Source organism: Cryptomeria japonica, chromosome 7 (genome assembly GCF_030272615.1).
Source record: "Cryptomeria japonica chromosome 7, Sugi_1.0, whole genome shotgun sequence".
Lineage (NCBI taxonomy): Eukaryota > Viridiplantae > Streptophyta > Pinopsida > Cupressales > Cupressaceae > Cryptomeria > Cryptomeria japonica.
Window position 1 is genome coordinate 51,360,761 of NC_081411.1, and position 22,866 is coordinate 51,383,626.

Consider the following 22,866-nt stretch of genomic DNA (forward strand, 5'->3'; position numbering starts at 1 on the left):
AGTTAGCGACTTTATTCAAGAGAGGATAAGATGCCTTTAGGTATTTTATTCTGTGTATGATGGTGTACAAAATACACGTCAACAGATATGTGAAGAATTTTGGATTTCTTGGAGATATATCATAGAGTGTCTTCTTCCATAGGGACTATTACATGGTGTTCCCCAACCTCAAGGGTTCATTAAATTTCGGCATATACTAGATATTGTTGTGAGGTATTCACACATCGTCCCATTGCAAATGGGGACCCCCACTTTTTGCTTTCTAGAGTTAGCTCTTTTAGTTTTGTTGTTGGTCGTTTTAGTGTCTTAGCCTTTGCAATGAAGGGATTGAGTTTCTCAAAGGTCATCAAGCCAGGTGGATCTCCTCAAGGTGGAGTGAAAGAGGTCACGTCAGTTGAGTGATTAGGGGTTATTTAGATCATTCCTATGGTTTTTGTGTACTACCAGGTCACACTTCAAGTTGCTAAATCAAATCTTGGTTGAATGCATAGTGTCCTCCTAGGTCCCATCCCTTACATCAAGGTCAATGTGAACTCCCCTTAGAAGTCTGGAATGTCATCTTGATCTTGAAATGTCCTGAAATTTGACTAAGTCTGGAAATTTGAAGGATCCTCCAAAAACTAGATTTTGCATTATAACTCATGGAGGTCCGAAACCACTCTCAAACATCCTGACAATATATATGAAATATAACTTAAAGTATAAGTGATCTCACTTATACTTAGATGTTATATTCCATATATGAATCCTGACGGAGAGACTAACTTATCAAATAACTTCATGAGTTGAGGTTTTGGAGCGAAGTTTTCCAACTTCATGAGTTCGGGTTTTGGAGCGAAAATTTCCAACTTCGGGAGTTGAGTGAGAGGAGCAAAGTTTTTACTTCATGTTCAAGGACTTTGGAGCGAACTTCACCTTTGAGCACTTTGGAGCGAACTTCATGTTGGAGGATATAGGAGTGAACTTCATGTTTCACCACTATGGAGCGAAGTTTCTTTCTTTACGAGTTTGCATTTTCAAGCGAAATGACAACATTTTTGAGCACTTTGGAGCGAAGTTTATGATCTTGTTAAGTAGAGCGATTTGGGAATGAAGTTGGATATAAATAGGTGAAATAAATCAACTTCGTGCATTGAAGGAGAAAAGCGAAGTGCTTACTTCATGAGTTGAAGGAAGTGAGCGAAGTTTTAACTTCGGTAGTTGAGAAAGATGAGCAAACTTCATGATTTCACTAAGAGGAGCGAAGTAGAGTGATTTTACAACTTCAACTTCAAGGAGATAGGAGCGAACTTCGGGTTCAAGCAACTAGGAGCGAAATTCATTCTTCATGTATCAAAATAGATGAGCGAAGTTTCTTACTTCATGAAATGGTGTTTATGAGCAAAGTTGATAACTTCAGCAGCTGCAAGCTTCAAGAGAAATTCTTTACTTCATGTTTGACCAGAGAGGAGCGAAATCCTCCACTTCACGAATTGCTAAGGAGGAGCGAAATTGTTACTTCATGAGTTGAGGTTTTGGAGCGAAGTTTACTACTTCATGTGTTTGGGATAAGGAGCGACGTTCATGATCTTGTTAAGTAGAGCGATTTGTGAATGAAGTTGGATATAAATAGGAGAGATAATCAAATCAACTTCATGTTTCACCAATTTGGAGCGAAGTTGTTACTTCATGAACTCATGATTTGGAGCGAAGTTTTCATTTAACAAGCTACTGATTTTAAGCAATCTTACAACTTCATGTATTGAACGAAGAGAGCGAAGTTAGACTTCATGAGTTATGGTTTTGGAGCGAAGTTTTCTAACTTCATGAGTTGAGTGACTAGAGCGAAGTTGACAACTTCGGGAGTTGAAAGAATGAAGTGAAGATCATGAATCAAACAAGGAGAACGAAGTGTATGCAAAGTAAACTTCATGATTTGACCTACATGAGAAAACTTCACAATTTGAAGGGTATGAGCGAAGTTCAAGAAAATGAAGAAGATTAAGGCAAGGAAAGCTTAATGAACACCAAGGATGGAATACACTTAAAGAGATCCTCTCTAAGAGCGAAAAATCAACTTCAAGAAGCTCCTTCGTGAAGACAAATTCCTCTAGATCTTCTTATCAAACCTGCAAAACACATAAAATCAAGGGATATATCAAGCTAAGAAGAACTATCAAAGTTATATATTATGTATTTGATATCATGTTTGTTTTTGTTTTGCAGATGGGAGAGGGTGATTGCAAAGCAAAAGGAGGAAAATTGTAAGATCTACACCTCATACATATATGATTGAAGCCTACATCGAGCACGATTGAAGAAGCAGACAGTTTCAAAAGAGTTAATCAAAGTTAGAAGATCAAACCTACAAAGTGTGAAGTGGCATCCTAATCATCATCCCAGTTACCACTTGCCAATCAGGGAAGGTCTACCTCTGCATGTCTTGATTCAACGTACCTAATTCACCAGTGATGGCACGAAATCCGAGGCACCTAACCTTGTTATCTATTGGTCCATGCTCATTGAATGTAATTTTCTCATTGGATAAGGAGAGTTTGTTGTAAAAAACCCTAATTAGGGTTTTATTGTAAAATCCTGGCCATTCATTGTAAATGAGCTCTCTATAAAAGCTCAGGCTCTTCATTTGTAAAGGCTAATAGTTAATAGTGAATAGTGGACTAATAGCTAGTAGTGAATAGAATAGCTAATAGTAAGTAGAATAGCAATTAGAGTAGATTAAGAGAAGGAAGAATTATTGGTATGACTTGTAAATGAGATACTCTTTTCATTGAAGTTATGGTGAAATTTGTTATTTCAACAAGCCTCATGGTTCTACTTCTCAATTTATTTTCATGTTGATTAGATTGGATGGAAGAAGTTGTTGAATGTATTTATGTGGAATCCACCTAATCCATACCACTAGCCTCTTGTTGATTGTAAGTGTGCCTTGTGTGGTCAACTGGAATGATATGAGCTTAACTTTGAATCGTTCTACACTCATTGCTTATGCATTAACTTCAATGGTGATCAATGTGTGATGGTATTGATTCGAGAATCTTTGAAACATCCTTAGAAGATTGCACTGAGCTTGTGTCAAATTGTTCAAGTTGATGGTGAGACCTAGCTTAGTAGGATTCCACCTAGTCATTCATCTATCTTCCTACATTCATAGGACTAGAATAGACTCTCTTAAACCCTCCCTCTTTTGCTCTTTTTTATCTTCCAATTGAGTAGATAGGACTTGAGTTCCAGCAAATCAAGCATTCAGGCATTTGAATGTAAGTCCCCTTGTGATTCCAGCATAATCACATCAAACCAACTAAGCTTATCCACACGTAGTGACCCTACATTCATGAACCTTGGAGTCTTCTTAAGTGATCCTTAAGCTAATCTTCAGCATTTGAGAGATTTTGTTCAAGAGAGGATAAGATACTTATGGTATTTTATTATGTGTTCGCATGTGCATAAAAAACACATCAACAGATATTAGGGCATGTTAACCGATAAACATCTCTTGTTTGTGATGATATTTATTTTGCATTATCTTATTGCAATTGTCGTATGTGAGAATAATAACAAGTTGTATCAAAGCTACGATTTGAGAAAAGATGAGGACAAAACTCTAATTTTTGAAGATTCATTTATCTCTTCCACTCGGTTAAGAATTTTTCTGCAATTTTTTTATTGAAGTTGAAGGATCAGATAAGGAAGCTACTGTCCAAAATTCAATTTTTGGATCGTCAATATCAACTATTAAGTGAGCTATTGCATATTCATGTTTTTTCAAAAAATTCTCTTCAAGCCGCAACTCATGGAAATTTTCTGTTTTTTCTTTTTTTACATTTTTGGAAAGCTTGTGAAAAGCTATTTGGGATCTTTCATTTGTATTTTTGGTTTTGAGACCAACAACAACAATAAAAGGTTAGGTCAAAGTTTGGTCAGCTAGATTTGGTAGAAAAGTGATCTATTGAAAGATTTGTTTCTTAAAGCTCTAGGTTCAATGAGGTGTCCTATTTTTTGTGAAAATGAAGATGCATTAAAATGGTGGAACCAATTTAAAGATCTTATGGTGAAAATATAATATAGAAAGCACAATTTTCTATACATTGAGGAGGTGAAGCCAAGCAATAGTATGTGCCATTGCATAATAGCTTTTCTTCTTTGGATGAACTAGAACAAGCTTTCTTAAATCGTTGGGCACCAAATACGGTATTATTAACAAAAAAAGAAAGAGAAAAGGAAAAAGGAGAAGATGTAGAAGGAAAAAAAGATGGTGAAGAGAAGATGAAGAATAAAATTGCAAGCATTTTAGCTCCAAGGAAGATTCAATCCTTCAATTCATGGATGTATGAAAAGGCAATGGTTATTGTTTCTATAAATGCTAGCAACAAGTATAATTTCATCAACATGGAAAGTGGAAACAGACAAGAAACTAAAAGTACAAGCAAAGCAAAACAAAGATATTCAAATAGAGGAGAGGGTAAGGATATTCAAATTTTGAAGGCTTGAAGTTCTCTCAAGATAACTATATTTCGCATTCAAATTTGTATGCTTTGTATATGGATGGGTTGGATATTGTTCTTGGTTATCCTTGGTTAGAATCTTTGAGAACAATATACGTTAATGTGCAAAAGAAGTTCATGAAGCTTTGGTTAGGAGGAAAAAAGTTACTCTATAAGATATTATGCATAATGAAAACCAAAGGAAAGTCAAGATAGAGCAAGTTCAAGAATCTATTGAATATTGCACTAAAGAATCAAATAAGAAACGAAGAGAAGTATGATGCAAAGGAAAAATAGGAAAAGAGTATATCCTTTCATGACCCAACAAAACAAGTGGCAACAAATGGTGAGGAATAAAAGACGGCTCCAAAACTAGAAAAATGTGCATTATATAGGCAAACACATCATTGTGAGGCAAGAATTATGGAGGAGACCATCACTGAGGCATGATAATACATGGAAACAACAAGCCAATCACTATGGATTTGTATGGAATCAAAGAAAGAACTACAACCAATTGTATCAAAGAAGTAATAGCTATTCAATAGTGGAAAAAGGAGGAAATGCTATGATGAAGAATGGAATTGTTCGGGTGAAACAAAATGTGAACCAATGAACGCATCTAGATACCATCAAGCTAAAATCACTATGAAGATCAACTACAGATGATGGGATGAATCGTCATGGCATTATATTGGTACTCCATGACTTGAGACAATCATACTAATTGGCTTCTTCTCATGTTTTGGGGATGAAACATGTCAAAGAGGGAAACAAAATATATAGACCAGGCATTCCAAACAGTTAATCACAAACTCTTAGTAAGAGCTGGTCAGGTATACAAAGAGACAGTTTGCATTCTAAATAATTGCATTCTAAAGGGATGATTATTTATTTACATATTATGAAAACTCGTAAGAGATTACCTTTCAAAAGAAAATAAATCAGATTACAATCTTTTTTTTGCATACATTTTCCTCCATTGAAATATTTAGAGATCCTAAGACACAAGTAATTTATAATCGTTGCAACACCTTAGCTCTATGCAAATTAATTTTTCTAGTCCTCCTTTTTAGATTTTCCCAGTCAAAATATTTTCTCCTCCTTTAATTAAATAGTTAGGGGAATCTATAGGGGGCTCCACCTAGGAAAGAAGAACAATAAAACAAACTATGGCTGAAAAGACAAAAACAGAAGTACTGAAATAATAAGAAATCTAAAAGTAGTCCAGCAAAAGTTATCATATGAAAGTTTAAGTCATTTCAACCAGTAAGCTTTTAGAAGGAAGGAATGTGTTTTCTACCTTTAATCCACTTCAGTTTCAAATGTTTCCACAACATGACGTCTGGTGAGATATCTCTATCAAAATGACTGCAGGCTTGCTGAGTCTAGATTTGCAACAAAACCATAGAAATGTGGCGATTCGAGATAGGTTTGTCACCAATTGTGTTACCCCCAACAGATCTATGTTTTTGGCCCTCTTTTCCCTTTTATTTTTGATACACCAATTTAACATTGATAACACTACAATAATGAATATGGATATAAAATGAGTTTATAGTAGGGTGGAAAAGAATCTTTTCCATAAGAATCCTTGATCAAGCTAGGTCAAGAATTGTTTGGTGAAATGCCCATCTGTCAGTCCTGATTTACTAAATAAAAAATTGTAAGCACTCAATTCTCGGTTCCTTAGGATAAAAGTAAACCCTAGTTTGATAGATTTGGGATTACAGTTATTCAATTTTTGCTGAAATGTTAATATGGCCTGAAAATTTAATGTCCTTAGCCAATTGGTAGACATTTGGCCAGTTTCCAAGACTTCCAAGATAACTGGTCAGTTAGGGAGAACTCCAATGTTCTTGGAGAATCTTTTGACCAATCTTGCAAAGCATTCATTCTTTGGATTGAGTTCAGTTGGTTAGATGGAGCCCTTTGATGCTTTGGAATTGATTTCCAAGCTTTTGAGTGCTCTCCAAACTTCTTGAGAGAAAACTATTTTTAGAAAGTCACCCAGTTGCCTTTTCATCATCATCCCTAGTCTTCAATATCACTTTGGTATGATCAAAATTGCAAAATTATATCATTTGGGTGCTCTCCACAATATATTATTGAGTTTTCTACTTAATATTTCGGTTATGGTGTCTATTGTTGGAAATAATAAAAAGGGCAACTAAGTGTAATAGGCTAATAGCTCATTATAAAAGCGTTGAAAAGTTATTTGAATTTCTAATGGATGCCTTGGAAAGGGCACTTTATTCATGAGAAAACATTATTATTCCTCAAAAAGGTGAGAAGTGCTCCATAAAGTTAATTGTTTTATTTTATAAAGGGTGTTTTGGAGCAAATAAGAAAAAAGTAATATTTTAATATTTCAAAAAGTTACAAAAGGAGGTTGAGGGCTCATTGTTCGGGTAGTTGATGAATTTGATTTTTCTTTTGCATTTTGGAGAGAACTTGTGTTCTTTTCAAAAAAAACCTTGAGGACAAAACCCTCTTGAGTTTGCTGATTTTGGTGGTGAAATATCCTTCCTAGCTGGTTTATGGTGGTTTCACTTCAGAAAACACACTGGAGCTTCAATAGAGTTTGTTGTTTTCTGCATAGATTTCAGGGTTGCAGAATTTACCAAGCACTGATGAAGGTTTTTTGAAGATTTTGTAAGATTAAAGTGATTTTGAGGGCAACTAGAAAGCCTTATTGCAAGCCATACCCTTCATTTTCAGGAGGTCGTACTGAAGAGCACACGATTATACTGAGAGGGGGGGGTGAATCAGTATAATGAAACTTTTCAATTTAATATGATAGAATTAAGTTATCCAAAACAATCATGCACATAAATACAATAACACAAGAATTTGAGTGGAAACCGAATGAGGGAGAAAACCACTAAAATGAATATTGTATATTTATATTTCTTTTACAATGTTTGTGAGCACCAACCCACTGGAAGCACCAACTCCCCAATCTGAAAATCAAGGCACCAACCCTCTGAATATGAAGCACCAACTATAAAGAAATGAAGCACCCACTCCACCCAACTTCTGCATAAATCTTTGTTGTAACTTATTTCAAAATCAGTCACCAAGCTGTCCTCAAACTGTATATCAGAATCATCAATAAGTTTGTCCCTGAACTGATGCGACAATTTCAGTAGGTCCACACGTATGCCCCATAAACTATTCTTTCCTTCACATGTATATTCAATCTTCACATATTCTCTTCATAATGTCTTTTAATATCAGCATAGTCAATCTGAAAAATATTTTCTGAAATAAGTTCTAACTAAGTTTAGAATCAAGCATTCAGCATATCTTTCTTGTTCACATATAACACACTTAAGATCTGAAAAAGATCACTTTGGACAGGTTGCTGATTATATGTTTCACTGTACAATATATCCCTTCATACGGTATGATTATCCCTTGTGCTTGAAGTAATTCACCATATGTTTTTGTTTTGCACACTCACTTTCTCTATGTTGTATTTGTTCTGATCTCACCAACAGCATACACACAGTAATATACCAGTCTGCACACCACACATTACGCTAGTCTCAGCCCTCATACATTTGTGTTTGTTTTTCATCTTATATATATTATCCAAGCATCACGATTTTTCACGTGGACTATTGCATCTCTTTCTTTCATGACTCTTCAAGTTTTTAATTGTGACTTTTCATTGAATCGTATTTAACAAGAGTGTTATTTAGTTAAGGCTTTATTTGCAAATATATTAATGTTTGTATCCATCGAATTTTGAGATAATATATTATGTCCGCCACTTTTTATCTTTGACCACGGTCTTTAATAATTTGGATTGCCTTGTTTTATCATATTCGATATAATATATCGTTGATATAAAATAATGGTGATGTTTATGCTCATATATCTCTTCCGCGATAATAAGAGTCTTTTCTTTCCGCCAATATTCAACGCTTTATAAAATGTGCACTATAATATACTTTGAAGTATTTAAAAATATGATACCGTCGATATATTTTTAATATATTTGTTTTCCGCTCCATGCGATAAACTATATTGCTTTTGCTTTAGCATTAATGGTATCAGATGTACTCACCGCCAAGGTTTTCGATTTTTATTTACCACCGCTTTGATAGAAATATGTTTTTTTGAATCTGACTTTGGAATATGTTTATTTGCCACCACCTTGCATCGTCTTTATCAATAATATATCGGACCATATGCATATAGCCGCTCCTTGGTATATATCGGGCAATGGTATTATTCTGCTAATATAATCTCTGTTGAAATATATATAAGTCTCTTTGTTTTTACCGATATTATATTATATTGATACTTTAAAAATATGCTTCATTATATCGTTGCTTTGTTCTGTACCACTGTATATTGTTGTATATGTATCGTAGTCATGTAGATAGTTTGTTCTGTGTATTTGATCACTGCTGAGTATTTATTGTATACATATATTTCTGAGTATCTCTATTTTGGCATCAATGACAATATTCCCATCAATCTCCCCCTTTGTCATTGATGGCAACCTTTCAGGTCAAATTGCTCCCCCTCAATCCAATACTCCCCCTATCTTCAATTTCTCCCCCTTTGACATCAATGGCAAACGATATTCTGATGTTTGTAACCTACCCCTTTTTAATGTATGCTTCATATGAAGCACTTACTGAGAAGATGAGAGTGATATTACTCCCAATTTCTCCCTTAGGTACTCAAAAGTCTCTTTTGGAAGAGGCTTTGTAAAGATATCTGCTAACTGCTCCTTTGTTGGAACATATTCTAACTTTACTTGCTGCTCAAGAACCTTTTCCCTTAAGAAATGAATTTTGATAGGTATGTGTTTTGTCCTAGAATGCATCACTGGATTTTTTGAAATACTGATCGCACTTGTATTATCACAATAGATAGAGATAGGGTGATCATACTCAATCTTAACATCTTGCAAGGTTTGTTTCATCCACAAAACTTGCATACAACATGCTGCTGCTGCAATGTACTCTGCCTCTGTAGTGGATAGAGATATTGAAGCCTATTTTTTGCTCAACCAAGATACAAGGTTGTTGCCAAGGAAAAAGGCTCCTCCAATAGTGCTTTTGCTATCATCCTTGTCACCTGCCCAATCAGCATCTGTGTATGCTCTCAGAGTGAAATCATCACATTTTGGATACCACAATCCAAAATCCATTGTACCCTTCAAATACTTGAAGATTCTTTTAATTGCCTGTACGTGTGTTTCCTTTGGTGCTGCTTGATACCGTGCTGCTACACTAACTGCTTGCATTATATCTGGCCTGGTAGCTGTCACATATAAGAGACTTCCAATCATGGATCTATATAGAGTCTGATTTGCATCAGGGGATTCATCATTTTTGCTAAGTTTGCAACCAGTGACCATAGGAGTACTGACAGGATATTATATTATATTGATACTTTAAAAATATGCTTCATTATATCGTTGCTTTGTTCTGTACCACTGTATATTGCTGTATACATATCGTAGTCCTGTAGATAGTTTGTTCTGTGTATTTGATCACTGCTGACTATTTATTGTATACATATATTTCTGAGTATCACTATTTTGGCATCAATGACAATATTCCCATCACGTACACCCTTGGCAGGTATAAGGGTTTAATGATAATTATTTCTTTTTGCTTTAGATCCAGCCATATTTGTCATTGCAGGCCTTACAGTCATATGAGGTGGTTGCTAGTTTTTGGGGCTGTACCATTTTTCTCTTGCTGGCCATACTATTCATGGGCTGGCATCAGAGTACCAGGTCAAATGCTGCCCCTTTGAGGGCTCATAGTTACTATTTGGTGACGTCTCAGCATTGGAAAGCTGGTTGCAAATTACAATCAATGAAGGTGAACTTCATCATATTAGAATGATTATTGGGTGATTTTGTGGGCTGGCCGGAAAGTACCAACACTGGTCTTATGTTTGAATTGACTGATATATAGCAGCAAATGTGCTACTCAGACCTACAACATTCATTTTATCTCTTATCCAAGCTGTCTATCCAGATTGTGGTCATTTTGGTGAGTTTAGTGAGCTTCTTGGGCTGTTGTTTGGTTGTCCCAGACATGTCAGCAGTGTTCAGTTAAGTTGTTTCAGATCTATTCCCTCATACAGCAGTTCACAATGTGTTCCCAACCCTGTTATAGTTAGCCCAGCTAATGATATCAAGTCCTACACTTCTGGTTATCACATATCAAGGGGGATTTTGAAGACATTTCAGTCCTCTTGTAAGCAGATTGTGGATCATTGTTGAGTAATTTCAGTCATTAGTAGTTTGGGGTGTGAATGTGTGCATTCCTATGTGATTCTGAGCACTTATAGCAAGCACCGCAGACTGATATGTCCCTGTTCCAGCATCTATTTCAGTGGTGTTTAAGACTGAAAGCAATATTAGACCTGTTATATTTCAATCAGCAGCTTATGCCATGATTCCTTGACGTGCTATGATCATCCCAGCTCATAAAATCAAGGTACTTCTCTGATGTTTTCTAGTTAGGTGTGGGAATATCGATTTGGGGCTTTGGGCAAGTGACTTATCAAAGCTATATTGTATCAGCTTGCTTACTTTGTAATAGCATTTTATGACAGTAGTGATATCATTGTGAGATTGCTTGTGTTGATGCTCACTTATTATCAAAAGATTCAAAAAGAAATACAGAAAAATTGATAGTGATTGTCTTGTCCATGTTCCTTTTATGTTACTCCCCAACATTTGGCATGTCAAAATCTCATGTTCTAACCAAACTAGCTCCTCCTTTCTAGCAACTATTCATTATAAACCATGACAACTGTTCAAAACCCTAGAATAATTGTTCTGTTGTCAAAGTTCAAACAGATTACTAGGTTTATGGGCTGCAGTATGGTGAGCTCATTTCATAAGTTTGACACAATAAACTGTCTATTAGCAGAAAAAAATTTAAGTACCCTAAGCAAAAGGGTTGCAACATCATTGATCCTATGCAGTTGCCAAAAACAGTTGCAGTCTTCAAAAGAGGGCAATTGATGCTTGTAACAAAAAGTAGGCTGCCACTTGGATCAAAATGAACAATTGGAGACTTCGGAGGAGATGTAATATGGATAGATTTTTGTACCTTACTCAATAATATACATTAGTATATACTATATACACACACATTTACATAGGCTATAGCAGAAGAAATCAAGATTCCTACACAGATTTAGTGTATATTGAGAATATCAATCAATCTACTCCTGCTTGGTATATGTGTATCTCTGCAAATAAGCTTCAGTCACTCTACAATGCTACATCCCAGTATTTGGCAAAAACAAAAGTCTGCTGAAGCCTGAACTAAGAGCAAGGAATGTAATGTCCCCACTTTTGGAGAAGTATTAATTAATTAATTTAATTAGTTAAGTTGTCCAAATTATTATTTATTTTTTTCATGGATAGTTTAATTAATTATTTTAATTAATAATATTAAGTTAATCATTTATAAAATTGTCAAATAAATTTAAAAAAATTAAAAGAGGACTTTATATTTATTTAATTTAATAAAGTGACTAATTAAATATCATACCATAAAGTTACTTCTAGAAGCTTCTAGAGATGGAATAAAAAAAAGTATAAAGGGGGATCAAACTGAAGCTTCAAGGTAGCTTGGTTTTGTTGAGTTGAATATTGATTGGATTTTGTGGAACCGAGGGGTTTCTGCAGATCTTCATCTTTGGGAACGAAAACTCCCATAGATTGCATAACTAAGGGAGTGGAAGACGTTCCGAGAGATTGCAGTTGAGAGTGGGAGACATATCAGTCTTCCGTATTGAGCTTATTGAGTTACTACATTGTCATGGTGGTGGGAGTCCATGGAATTTTCAGAATAGCATATTGGAAGTCCTAATACCATTGATTCCTTTTAGGGAGGAAGGCGATTTTCTTCTAAGATCATTGGAGGAGCTAAATTGGTGACAGCTGATAAGAATTGCAGGTCTGAACTAAAATCGGGCTTCACCCTATTGCACGATTTTGCACCTCCTTCAGCATTTGGGTATAGAATCATACAAAGAAAGGGAGTGGAATCATTAGAGGAGAAGGGTGATACCTAGGGAAGTGTTTTGAAGAAGCTTGAAGGTGAATTAAGTGACAAAATAAGTCTGAAACAAAATCGTAGTAGACTGTTATTTCCTTCGATCTTTGCTCATAACTCCATATATTAGCATCAAACTTCATTGAGAAGGGTAGCGCTACATTGGAGAAGCCAAGGCGATTATTTTGGTAAAAAGATTGTAAGTAAGTTGTTGTTCATCCATTGTTATCAGACCATCATTATGGTAGCAGGGGCGATTTTTGGATAAGGTTTGTTGGACACAATGGATCACTGAGAGGAGTGTGAATCAATGATTTAAACACTTTTTCTTCAACAGGGAGATACCGGTAATATATAAAACAAACTGAGTGCTAACCGGTAGCTCAAATAGTGCAAACAGGGTGTGTGAAAGAACTTGCTAAAACATTAACATAACACATGCACAAGAAAGCATCACACAACACCAGATATATACGAGGAAAACCCAATGTGGGAAAAACCTCGGTGAGAACAGTTGTTGGAGATCTTCTGCTCCAATCTAGCCTCACAATGAATCTTTGATTACAATATTTAGGGCACCAACTCAAAGGAGCACCAACCCCTACACAATTTATAGGCTACAACCTAAAGGAGCTACAACCCCTGCACTAAGCTCCAACTTAGTGAAAACAATATAAAACTCGGTAATACAAATGAAATCACTATTGCAAATGAAGTTTTGCAACCTTACAATATTCTGCTCTATCGGTTTCAACCTTACCGGTCTGTATTCTCTCCACCCACTCTGCAACTTGGCTTTGCTGATAACTTTTCTAAATCCCCTCTCACAATGTCTTCACTCCTCAGTTCACACTTGATCACTCTTTATTAGGTACTGCTTTTGCTGGCTTGTCACCTCTGTGTTCTATGCTTACTCCACCGGTTTGTTCCTTACACCGGTTTATCCTGCTTATCCTTACCGGTCTAGTCTTTACTCATAAACACTTCAAGTGTTTATCTCTTTGGCTCTCACACAGCGATTTCACACTTGCCTTCACTCTGCAACAACAACAATCACAGTCTCAAGTCATCATATTTAAACTTGAGCTTTCCCACCAAGAAACAATTTCAGCCTTAGGGCGGTTAGGGTTTCCTTCACCCGACCAAATCTGCATAAGATCCGATCCAATCTGCCTTGGATCAATCACCTATACTCGAGGGATGCCTCTGTACGCGTTTTCCAACATCCAATACATATTTGCTAAAGATAGCAATCTCGTCCATGATTTTCTGCCTTGAAATCTGTCGACTCATTTATAGTCCAACTATTTCCTTCTCGAGGTCATCTTGCAGTCTGATTTCTTTTCTTCGATCCAGGTGCCAACTACTCCCTAATCTTTCTCTGTCATTCTTTCTTCCTCGAGCCCGCATAAATCTGTTATCATTCTGTGATTTGTGGTTGTTTCATTAATGTCGACTAGCTGTTTCAACAACCACGTCGATGGAAACTTCACCGACCTTTGCATGCTTGCCACCTTAGCTCCACATGGCATCACATCAGTCATATACTCAATTCACCGACACAAGGTCGGTTTACACTTGAACATTCACCAAACTCATACCGGCAGAAGCCTTTACCGGTGAGACCTTCTCCTCCTGCTAACCGGTAGTGCACACTACACCGGTAGCTCATCTTCACCTCCAGTGGTTTGTGATCATTTTAACATTCTGCCTCTTCATCATAAACAGGCAGCCATCCTCCAAACCGGTTTATGCTTTACCGGTTATTACTCAACATGCTAACACACACATGCATCTCACCTCATACCGGTGAAGTCACTGATAGTCTCAATAACTACTTGTCTTCCATCATACCGGTTGACAAGCCTTCATGTTAATCTTCCTTAGGCCACTTCAATCTTCTTCATACGGGTTTGACATACTTCTACCAGTAGCCTGTGATACCAGTTGACATCAATGACAACTCAATGCCAACAAGGTTGATTTGGCAGATTGAAGGCATCAAATTGATATTGCTTGCTTCTTCACACATCAAGTTGGGCATTATTCTAGGTTCCTTTTGGCAACATCCTATACATTCTTTCCAATAGTTGTAATTTTCCATTGTTGTCCATTGTCCTCAGAAAATTTTGAGTATTAGAATCAAGTGTCTAGTCATTGAAGGTATTTGTATGGGTTGCTTGATCATTATATATGGCAAAAAAGGAGGAATAAGACTGCATCCTGATTTCATATGTCTGAAGTTTCATGCAAACTGTTTGATAAAATGACAACAGTTGTAGGCGAATGAATGTTTGTGTGTCTAAATTGGTTTAAAACTCCATAATTTAGTGGCATGTGCATCTTTGATAATTGTCTTATCAGTTAGAAGTCATTCATAATTGATCTTTCATGAGTAATAAGTGTTGGATGACCTCCACATCAATCTGAAAATTCTGAGACAACCTTTCAACATAACACAACAGCAGGTCGCCAACTAATTGTTTGACAATATTCCTTGCATATTGAGTCCTATATGAGCAGGGGATATTAGAGTGGTATCAGAGCTTTCATCCTGCCATCCTGTGATCAGATTTATGTGAATGAGTGCAAGGCAAACCAGGTATTATAACACAGAACAACGAAGGCAACAATATCAGAATCCAAAGGTACCTGAAATGGATACATTTTCAGCAGCGCTGAAGGAGAGAGATACCGGTAAAGGAATTCAGACCATGGCGGAAGAAGATAAGGATGCGAAGATTGAAAGAAAGTTTGATACTATGCTTGACATGATGTCACGATTATTGGCAAAGATGGAACAACAGACAAATAGTAATCTTCAACAACATCATACAGCTGAACATAGTGGGAACAATGATGGGGAAAGGTCTGTCCATAGAGCTACTACTAGAGGATCAGCCTCTAGACCCTTTTCCCTACTTTCACATCAAGGGAAGAGCAACCACCAGTTGTTACAACTACTACTTTTGGTGATGAAGCGAGAAAATCTTACCAAGAGTACTACCTCCTGATTTGAAGGATCAATGGACCTTTGATCAATTTATGAATCAAAGGAATAGGAGAGGAGGTAGAAATGATCATTACATCCCACCAAGAAATGATTATCAGCAAACACTTGGTAAGATTACTATGCCATATTTTGATGGTAGCAAAAAGTGTACAGCTAGGTCATCAGTGCAAGAGCTTGATAACTACTTGTCATTGAGACCAATGCCTGAAGAGGATGCCATTAAATTTGCATCATTACATTTGGAAGGTGCTGCTCATGAGTGGTTGTCCCATGGTTTGATCACACTTGGCCACAATCTCATTACCATATATGATGAATTTATTGATAAGCTGATTGAAAGGTTTGATGTCAAGGATCCTGAAGTCAGTTTTCATGAGTTGGCACAATTGAAGCAACATGGAACTCTTGAGGCTTATGTTGCTGATTTTCAGAGATTATCAATTATGGTTCCTAACATTAGCGAAAGGAGATTGGTTGTCTTGTTTATTGAGAGTTTGATGGAGCCACTAAGAGGCTGGTTGAAAGCATTTGATCCACCTACATTGCAGGAAGCAATGAAAAAAGCTAGGAGTATGGACTTTGCAGCCCCCAAAAGCAAAGGTTCGCATAAAGAAACTCCTTCAACCAACAATGAGAGTCCTCAACAATTTGTTGATAAGAAAAAGAAATCAACACCCATGATGGATGAGGAGGAGACACAAGAAGATCTAAGGAGAAGAAAACTATGCTTTTGGTGCAAGGAGCCTTATAGCAAAGAGCATGATTTCCCTTTGAGACCTACGGGTAAGACAAGGATCCTAGATCTAAAAATTCGGATCAGCCAGTTGCTTCAAGAGATAATCAGGGTGGAAATGCTTCAGCAAAGTTTGAGCCGGATGGAATTTATCTCCTATGGCTTTATTTGCTGACGTGTAAGATGAGGTTATTTTCAGATTCAGAGGAACAGTCAATGGACAACGTTGTATTGCACTCTTAAATACTGGAGTATCACGCAACTTTATTGATGAGGGATTTGTGGCTAGATGTAGGTTGCAAATAGAGGACTTCGAAGGATTTAGAGTTAGACTTGCAGATGGATATACTCTCATGTGCACCAACCGAATAGGAAATCTCACCTTACAGTTGAATGATTATGAGCTACAAGCTGATTTTTATGTGGTCAACATGGGTGCAGTTGATGTAGTCTTGGGAATGAAATGGCTCCAAGACATAGAAGAATTTACCCTCAATGTACCTAAGTTGGAAATGAAATTTAAATCAAATAACAGGGATTATGTGTTGAGGGGAATTGTAGATGGCAGCTTGAACTCTATTTCTCTTTTTGGAAAGAAGAGCAAGAAGACAAAACAGGTAGTTATTCAGGAGGAGCATGAGATGGTGGACAATCCATTGTTTGATTTTGATGCTTCATGGTTGTTGGATAATGCACTCTATGATTCGGATGTGGATTAGTCTCCTGATAGTGATGATTGGGATTCTTCTAGTGCGTCAGGATTTCTTAAGAGTCTCATGGAGGGAAATTCAGAAGTTTACATAGTGAGGAGTTTACACAACTTCACCTTTGATCCTCATGTACATGACTTATTTTAGATGCACAATTTAGGGGCACATGTGTTGGATGGTTTATTTGATGGTCCACTTTGTACAGAGGTTGGGGGCAATTATGGTCAGTCACTTGACTTCCTTCCTCATGAGGCTTATACTCCAGTGGCACGAGATGAAGTGATTGAGTTGGTTCAGCATATTCAGTTGGTGGTACAGGAGTTGCATGGTGATCACAAGGACATTACACGGATCTTTCCATGGGATCCAGGTGGAGGTGATTATGCTTGCATTGCTTGGGGACAAGCAATTTCAGGAGGGGCAAATTGTAATGTCCCCACTTTTGGAGAAGAATTAATTAATTAATTTAATTAGTTCAGTTGTCCAAATTATTATTTATTTTTTTCATGGATAGCTTAATTAATTATTTTAATTAATAATATTAAGTTAATTATTTATAAAGTTGTCAAATAAATTTAAAAATTAAAAGATGACTTTATATTTATTTAATTTAATAAAGTGACTAATTAAATATTATATCATAAAGTCACTTCTAGAAGCTTCTAGAGATGGAATTAAAAAAAAAGTATAAAGGGGGAGCTAACTGAAGCTTCAAGGCAGCTTGGTTTTGTTGAGTTGAATATTGATTGGATTTTGTGGAACCGAGGGGTTTCTGCAGATCTTCATCTTTGGGAACAAAAAATCTCATAGATTGCATAACTAAGGGAGTGGAAGACCTTCCGAGGGTTGCAGCTAAGAGTGGGAGACATATCAGTCTTCCATATTGAGCTTATTGAGTTACTACATTGTCATGGTGGTGGAAGTCCATGGAATTTTCAGAATAGCATATTGGAAGTCCTAATACCATTGATTCCTTTTAGGGAGTAAGGCGATTTTCTTCTAAGATCATTGGAGGAGCTAAATTGGTGACAGCTAATAAGAATTGCAGGTCTGAACTAAAATCGGGCTTCACCCCCATTCCACGATTTTGCACCTCCTTCAGCATTTGGGTATCAAATCATACAAAGAAAGGGAGTGGAATCGTTGGAGGAGAAGGGCGATACCTAGGGAAGTGTTTTGAAGAAGCTTGAAGTTGAATTAAGTGACAAAATAAGTCTGAAATAAGATCATAGCAGACTGTTATTTCCTTCGATTTTTGCCCATAACTCCCTATATTAGCATCAAACTTCACTGAGAAGGGTAGTGCTACATTGGAGAAGCCAAGGTGATTATTTTGGTAAAAAGATTGTAAGTAAGCTGCTGTTCATCCATTATTATCAGACCATCATTATGGCAGCACGAGCGATTTTTGGATAAGGTTGGTTTGGCAGATTGAAGGCATCAAATTGCATGATATTGCTTGCTTCTTTACACATCAAGTTGGGCGAATTATTCCAGGTTCCTTTTGGCAACATCCTGTACATTATTTCCAATAGTTGTAATTCTCCATTGCTGTCCATTGTCCTCAGAAAAATCTGAGTATTAGATATCAAGTGTCTAGTCATTGAAGGTATTTGTATGAGTTGCTTGATCATTATATACGGCAATAAAGGAGGAATAAGACTGCATCCTGATTTCATAAATGTCAGAAGTTTCATGCAAACTGTTTGATAAAATGACAGCAGCTGTAGGTGAATGTTTTTGTGTCGAAATTGGTTTAAAACTCCATAATTTAGTGGCATGTGCATCTTTGATAGTTGTCTTATCAGTTAGAAGTCATTCATAATTGATCTTTCATGAGTAATATGTGTTGGATGACCTCCATATCAATCTGAAAATTCTGAGACAGCCCTTCAGCATAACACAACAGCAGGTTGCTAGCTAATTGTTTGACGATATTCCTTGCATATTGAGTCCCATATGAGCAGGGGATATTACAAGGAACAAGCATAGAAGGTCATGAAATATTAAGATAAGCATTTCAATAACAAATATAGTTAAGTATAATGTCATATTTCACCCACACGTAAATAGCTACTCGTGATCGGACCTTGTATTTGTCTTGAATATTGTTTTCTACTAACATGTAAAAAGTTAAAACCCCTATTTCAGATTCCTTGTTCCTAAAGGTCTATTCTATTCTTAGTTTTTCTAGAATATTATCCATGCATTGACTTCAAAGGCGCAAACCATTATAGCTCTTCATCTCATGAAATATTGTGCAATCTACAATCCCAGTTGAAGTTGACAAGATTTCAGGCTAACATAAACTAAATAATGCCAATATGACCTCTAGCTGCATATTTGTACAAAAATCCTGCAAGGTGAGTAGGTGTCAAAAAAGTTATCCAAGTATCAACTTTAAACCATGGTAAGCTTCAAATGAAATACTATGATGACATACAGTTCTAGTTGGCTCTTAAGCAATGCAGATGCCAAGAAACTGTGGTAATTTACACTAAATAATACCAATGTGACAATTGTCTGCTCATGTATACAAGAATCCTAGAAATAGAATTGGTGGGAAGAAAGTTTGGAGAAATTCATCAAAATCCGTTGCAACAACAATAATAATATATTTCACCCACAACTCAAATCCCTTCGATTGCAATAAGATTGCCCATTAATCGAGCATACATGTGGTGAGATTGCAGTGTTAGGATTATGAGGTAAATTAAAACTTAAACCATGTTTACAATCTCAAGAATGTAGTCCAAGCTCAACCTGCACTGCAATGAAGGCAACCCATAATTTACTAACCAAAAAATAATGACAATTTTTGTCTATACATGAACTGTGAATCTGCTGCACTCAAAATGAATGGAAGGGAGCAATCCAGAATGATGCCTAATCAGCTTGGCCAAAAATTCTTGCCGGATATGCGGAGCTGAAATCAATGAGCATTTTATCAATTTCTTTAAGGTCTGGATCGGTTCCTCCTGCATTAGGTGCAATCTCTGGGGTCACCCAGATCCCCTGGCTTTTGGTAAGCAGGTTGTAACCTCTGCTAGAAAACTTATCCACCATTGAGTTTTAGAATTGGGATGGTTATTAGTTACCGCTTTATCCTTGAGCCTTATCACGTCAAAATTTTAATCAAGCAAGCAACTAAAAACTGTGATAGATTATAATGGTCTGCGCTACTAGAAGCATCCTTGAATAAATAGTTTGTGTGAAACAATATTCACCCAAATGTAGCTCCATGACAATCTATACTTATCAGAAAAAATAAAACTTCCTAATAAATCGGTGCCATACAAATCAGGCTTAAATTCGGAAACCAATCTCTGGTTGACTTCATTTGATATAAAGCGGAAAGAGAAGAGGAGACACAACAACAACAAGAAGCAGTTTGAACTGGTTAGTGTTCTATCCCTTAGCCTTACTAGCTGAAAAGTCTAATCAAGCAAACAACTACAGCGAGGGATAAATTTATATGGGTTCATAATATTATAAGAATCTTTAATCAGTCACCTAAAATGAAAAAATGTGCACCGAAAATGCTTAAAGATAAACTGAAGTAACAGACGGGAAAATTAACTCAGTAATATTATCAATTGCCACTTTTGTCTACAAACAACTCAACTTGAGCAAGCACAAGCATCTCTAATTGTACTCCAACCAATTTAACAAAAAAACAAGACAAAGCGGGAATTTCGAAAAAAGAAAAAGGAGGAGAAGCAAAAGGGTGTGCTTACTGATCCAGGGGCAAAGGGAGGTATGTATGAATTGTGGAAGTTTCTCATTCTGCCTCTCATGTAAGGATCACAGGACAGGTACAAATTTTTTAATAGAACATCCTGTGTACCCTCCTTCACCTCCAAAGCAATAGTGCTGGACTTGAGCTCCATATCAGATTCCTTCGGTACACCTTCAATATAATCTTTGAAGAGCACTTGCTTGTTCACAACCTCTTTTCCCATTTGTACTACTGCTTCAGTAAAATCTATCAAACTGCAAATTAAGCCAAGCTTGAATAAAAAGAAGCTCTTCGAGCTTTGTCAAACTACAAAATGTTGTTTTTCTTCTGTTGTTATGAACGAATCAGTACTGCATTCAACGATGCACGGGAAATAAATGTATGCATCTAACTGTAATAACTTAGCTTCTACAGTATTGTTCTCTTTCTGTTGAGGGGAGTTCAAATCTTACATCTCGAAAGTGAACAACTGATCCAAGAGTAAAATTTATAGAAGACATCAATAAGAGTTTGTTGACTTAACATTCAAAGAGGTGTGTGTAGATGCGGTCTCTGCTCCACTCTTCAACCTTAATGAACGTGACAAGCTTGAAGTCATAAAAAAAAGGTACCTTATAGCATTCTTTGAACAAAATATGTAAGTTTAAACCCCCATCTACCATTCCACCCTATTATGTCCATTAATCAAGCTTACGAGTTTTGAATTTTTTTAGGAATAGCTTGAATTCTGAAGTCAATGGCTATTGTGGTTTGAGGCATAAGGAGGACTCTAGCCCCCATATTGTAAGGGTAAAAATACCATGACATCATTTTTAAAAATTAAATAATTATAAATAAAAGATAAAAAATAATTTAGATAAATATATGTGTGGTCGCTTTATATTAATTTTAGAATTTTAAAATTGTAATGTATGGAAATAGGGTTCACAAGTTTATGCATGCAAATTAGGAATAAGATCTATTTCACAATGATTACATTACGAAGGAGAGTGAATTCATTAGGCTCAACCTCAAACTTACAAGAATAAAATTCAATACAAGATGAATTCAATACTCCTTGATTGAATTGAAAATGAACTATGAAAAGATGTGAATTGAATGTGAGAATTGGGATTGAACTAGGGTAAAAATACCATGACATCATTTTTAAAAATTAAATAATTGTAAATAAAAGATTAAAAATAATTTAGATAAATATATGTGTGGCCACTTTATATTAATTTTAGCATTTTAAAACTGTAATGTATGGAAATAGGGTTCACAAGTTTATGCATGCAAATTAGGAATAAGACCTATTTCACAATGATTACATTACGGAGGAGAGTGAATTCATTAGGCTCAACCTCAAACTTATAAGAATAAAATTCAATACAAGATGAATTCAATACTCCTCAATTGAATTGAAAATGAACTATTGAAAGATGTGAATTGAATGTGAAAATTAGGACTACAATGTGCAAAACTGACAATAGATAGTATAAACAGGTAAATGCAGAATTTATATTCACAAAATAAACACAGATCTAGGAAGGGAGTGTAGAGGAACCTATCACAAAAATTTGAGCTAAAATGTAATGGACAATGTCAATCTAGCACCACTATCCAACAAATAAATTTATATATATATCAAGTTGGATCTAGGGCTCTAAAACATTGTACTTGCCTCTTGCCAAATTTTAACCAAAATTGGGAGGACAATGGCACTTTTGTGCCACAGTCCATTCTTGTTGAAACTTGGAGGGGTCCTATGTCTCTAGGTGTTGGCAGTTTCTCGTCTTTGATTTGTCAGAAGTCTATAGTTGATCCTGGATTTGCACACAAGAGGAGAAAAATGGTGTTTGGGTTGATAGGGATTTGCCTATGTCAAATACCAGGTTTGGAATTAACCCTAATTGAATTGAAATTGAAATTGAAAGGAAAAGTGTGTCTTTTGAGGGTAGAGGCTAAATGTTTGAAAGGAAATGCTTGATTGAAATTATTATGCCTTCGATTGATGATGAAATGCTCTTAGGATAAGTCATCCATGTGTTGATACAATAACATAATAATTGTCCTAAAATCCATCATGAAATCCTAATTGAAACATAAGTGGAGATGCCTTGATGTATTTTGTTGCTCTGTTACTTAGATCTGCTC

General features: G+C 36.1%; 1 protein-coding gene across 2 annotated transcripts in view; it reads right to left on the reverse strand.

Moving 5' to 3' along the window:
• The window catches only part of LOC131046460 (2-alkenal reductase (NADP(+)-dependent)), a 119,838-nt gene extending 98,523 nt beyond the window's left edge, over positions 1 to 21,315 (reverse strand). The window contains exon 1 of one of the 2 annotated variants that reach the window (XM_057980212.2): positions 20,729 to 21,315. In XM_057980212.2, coding sequence (XP_057836195.2) covers positions 20,729 to 20,953 — 225 coding nt within the window. In that variant the 5' untranslated portion in view covers positions 20,954 to 21,315. The remainder of the gene's footprint in view (positions 1 to 20,728) is intronic. The other variant, XM_057980211.2, reaches the window with a different exon arrangement.
• Between the last annotated feature and the right edge of the window lie 1,551 nt (positions 21,316 to 22,866).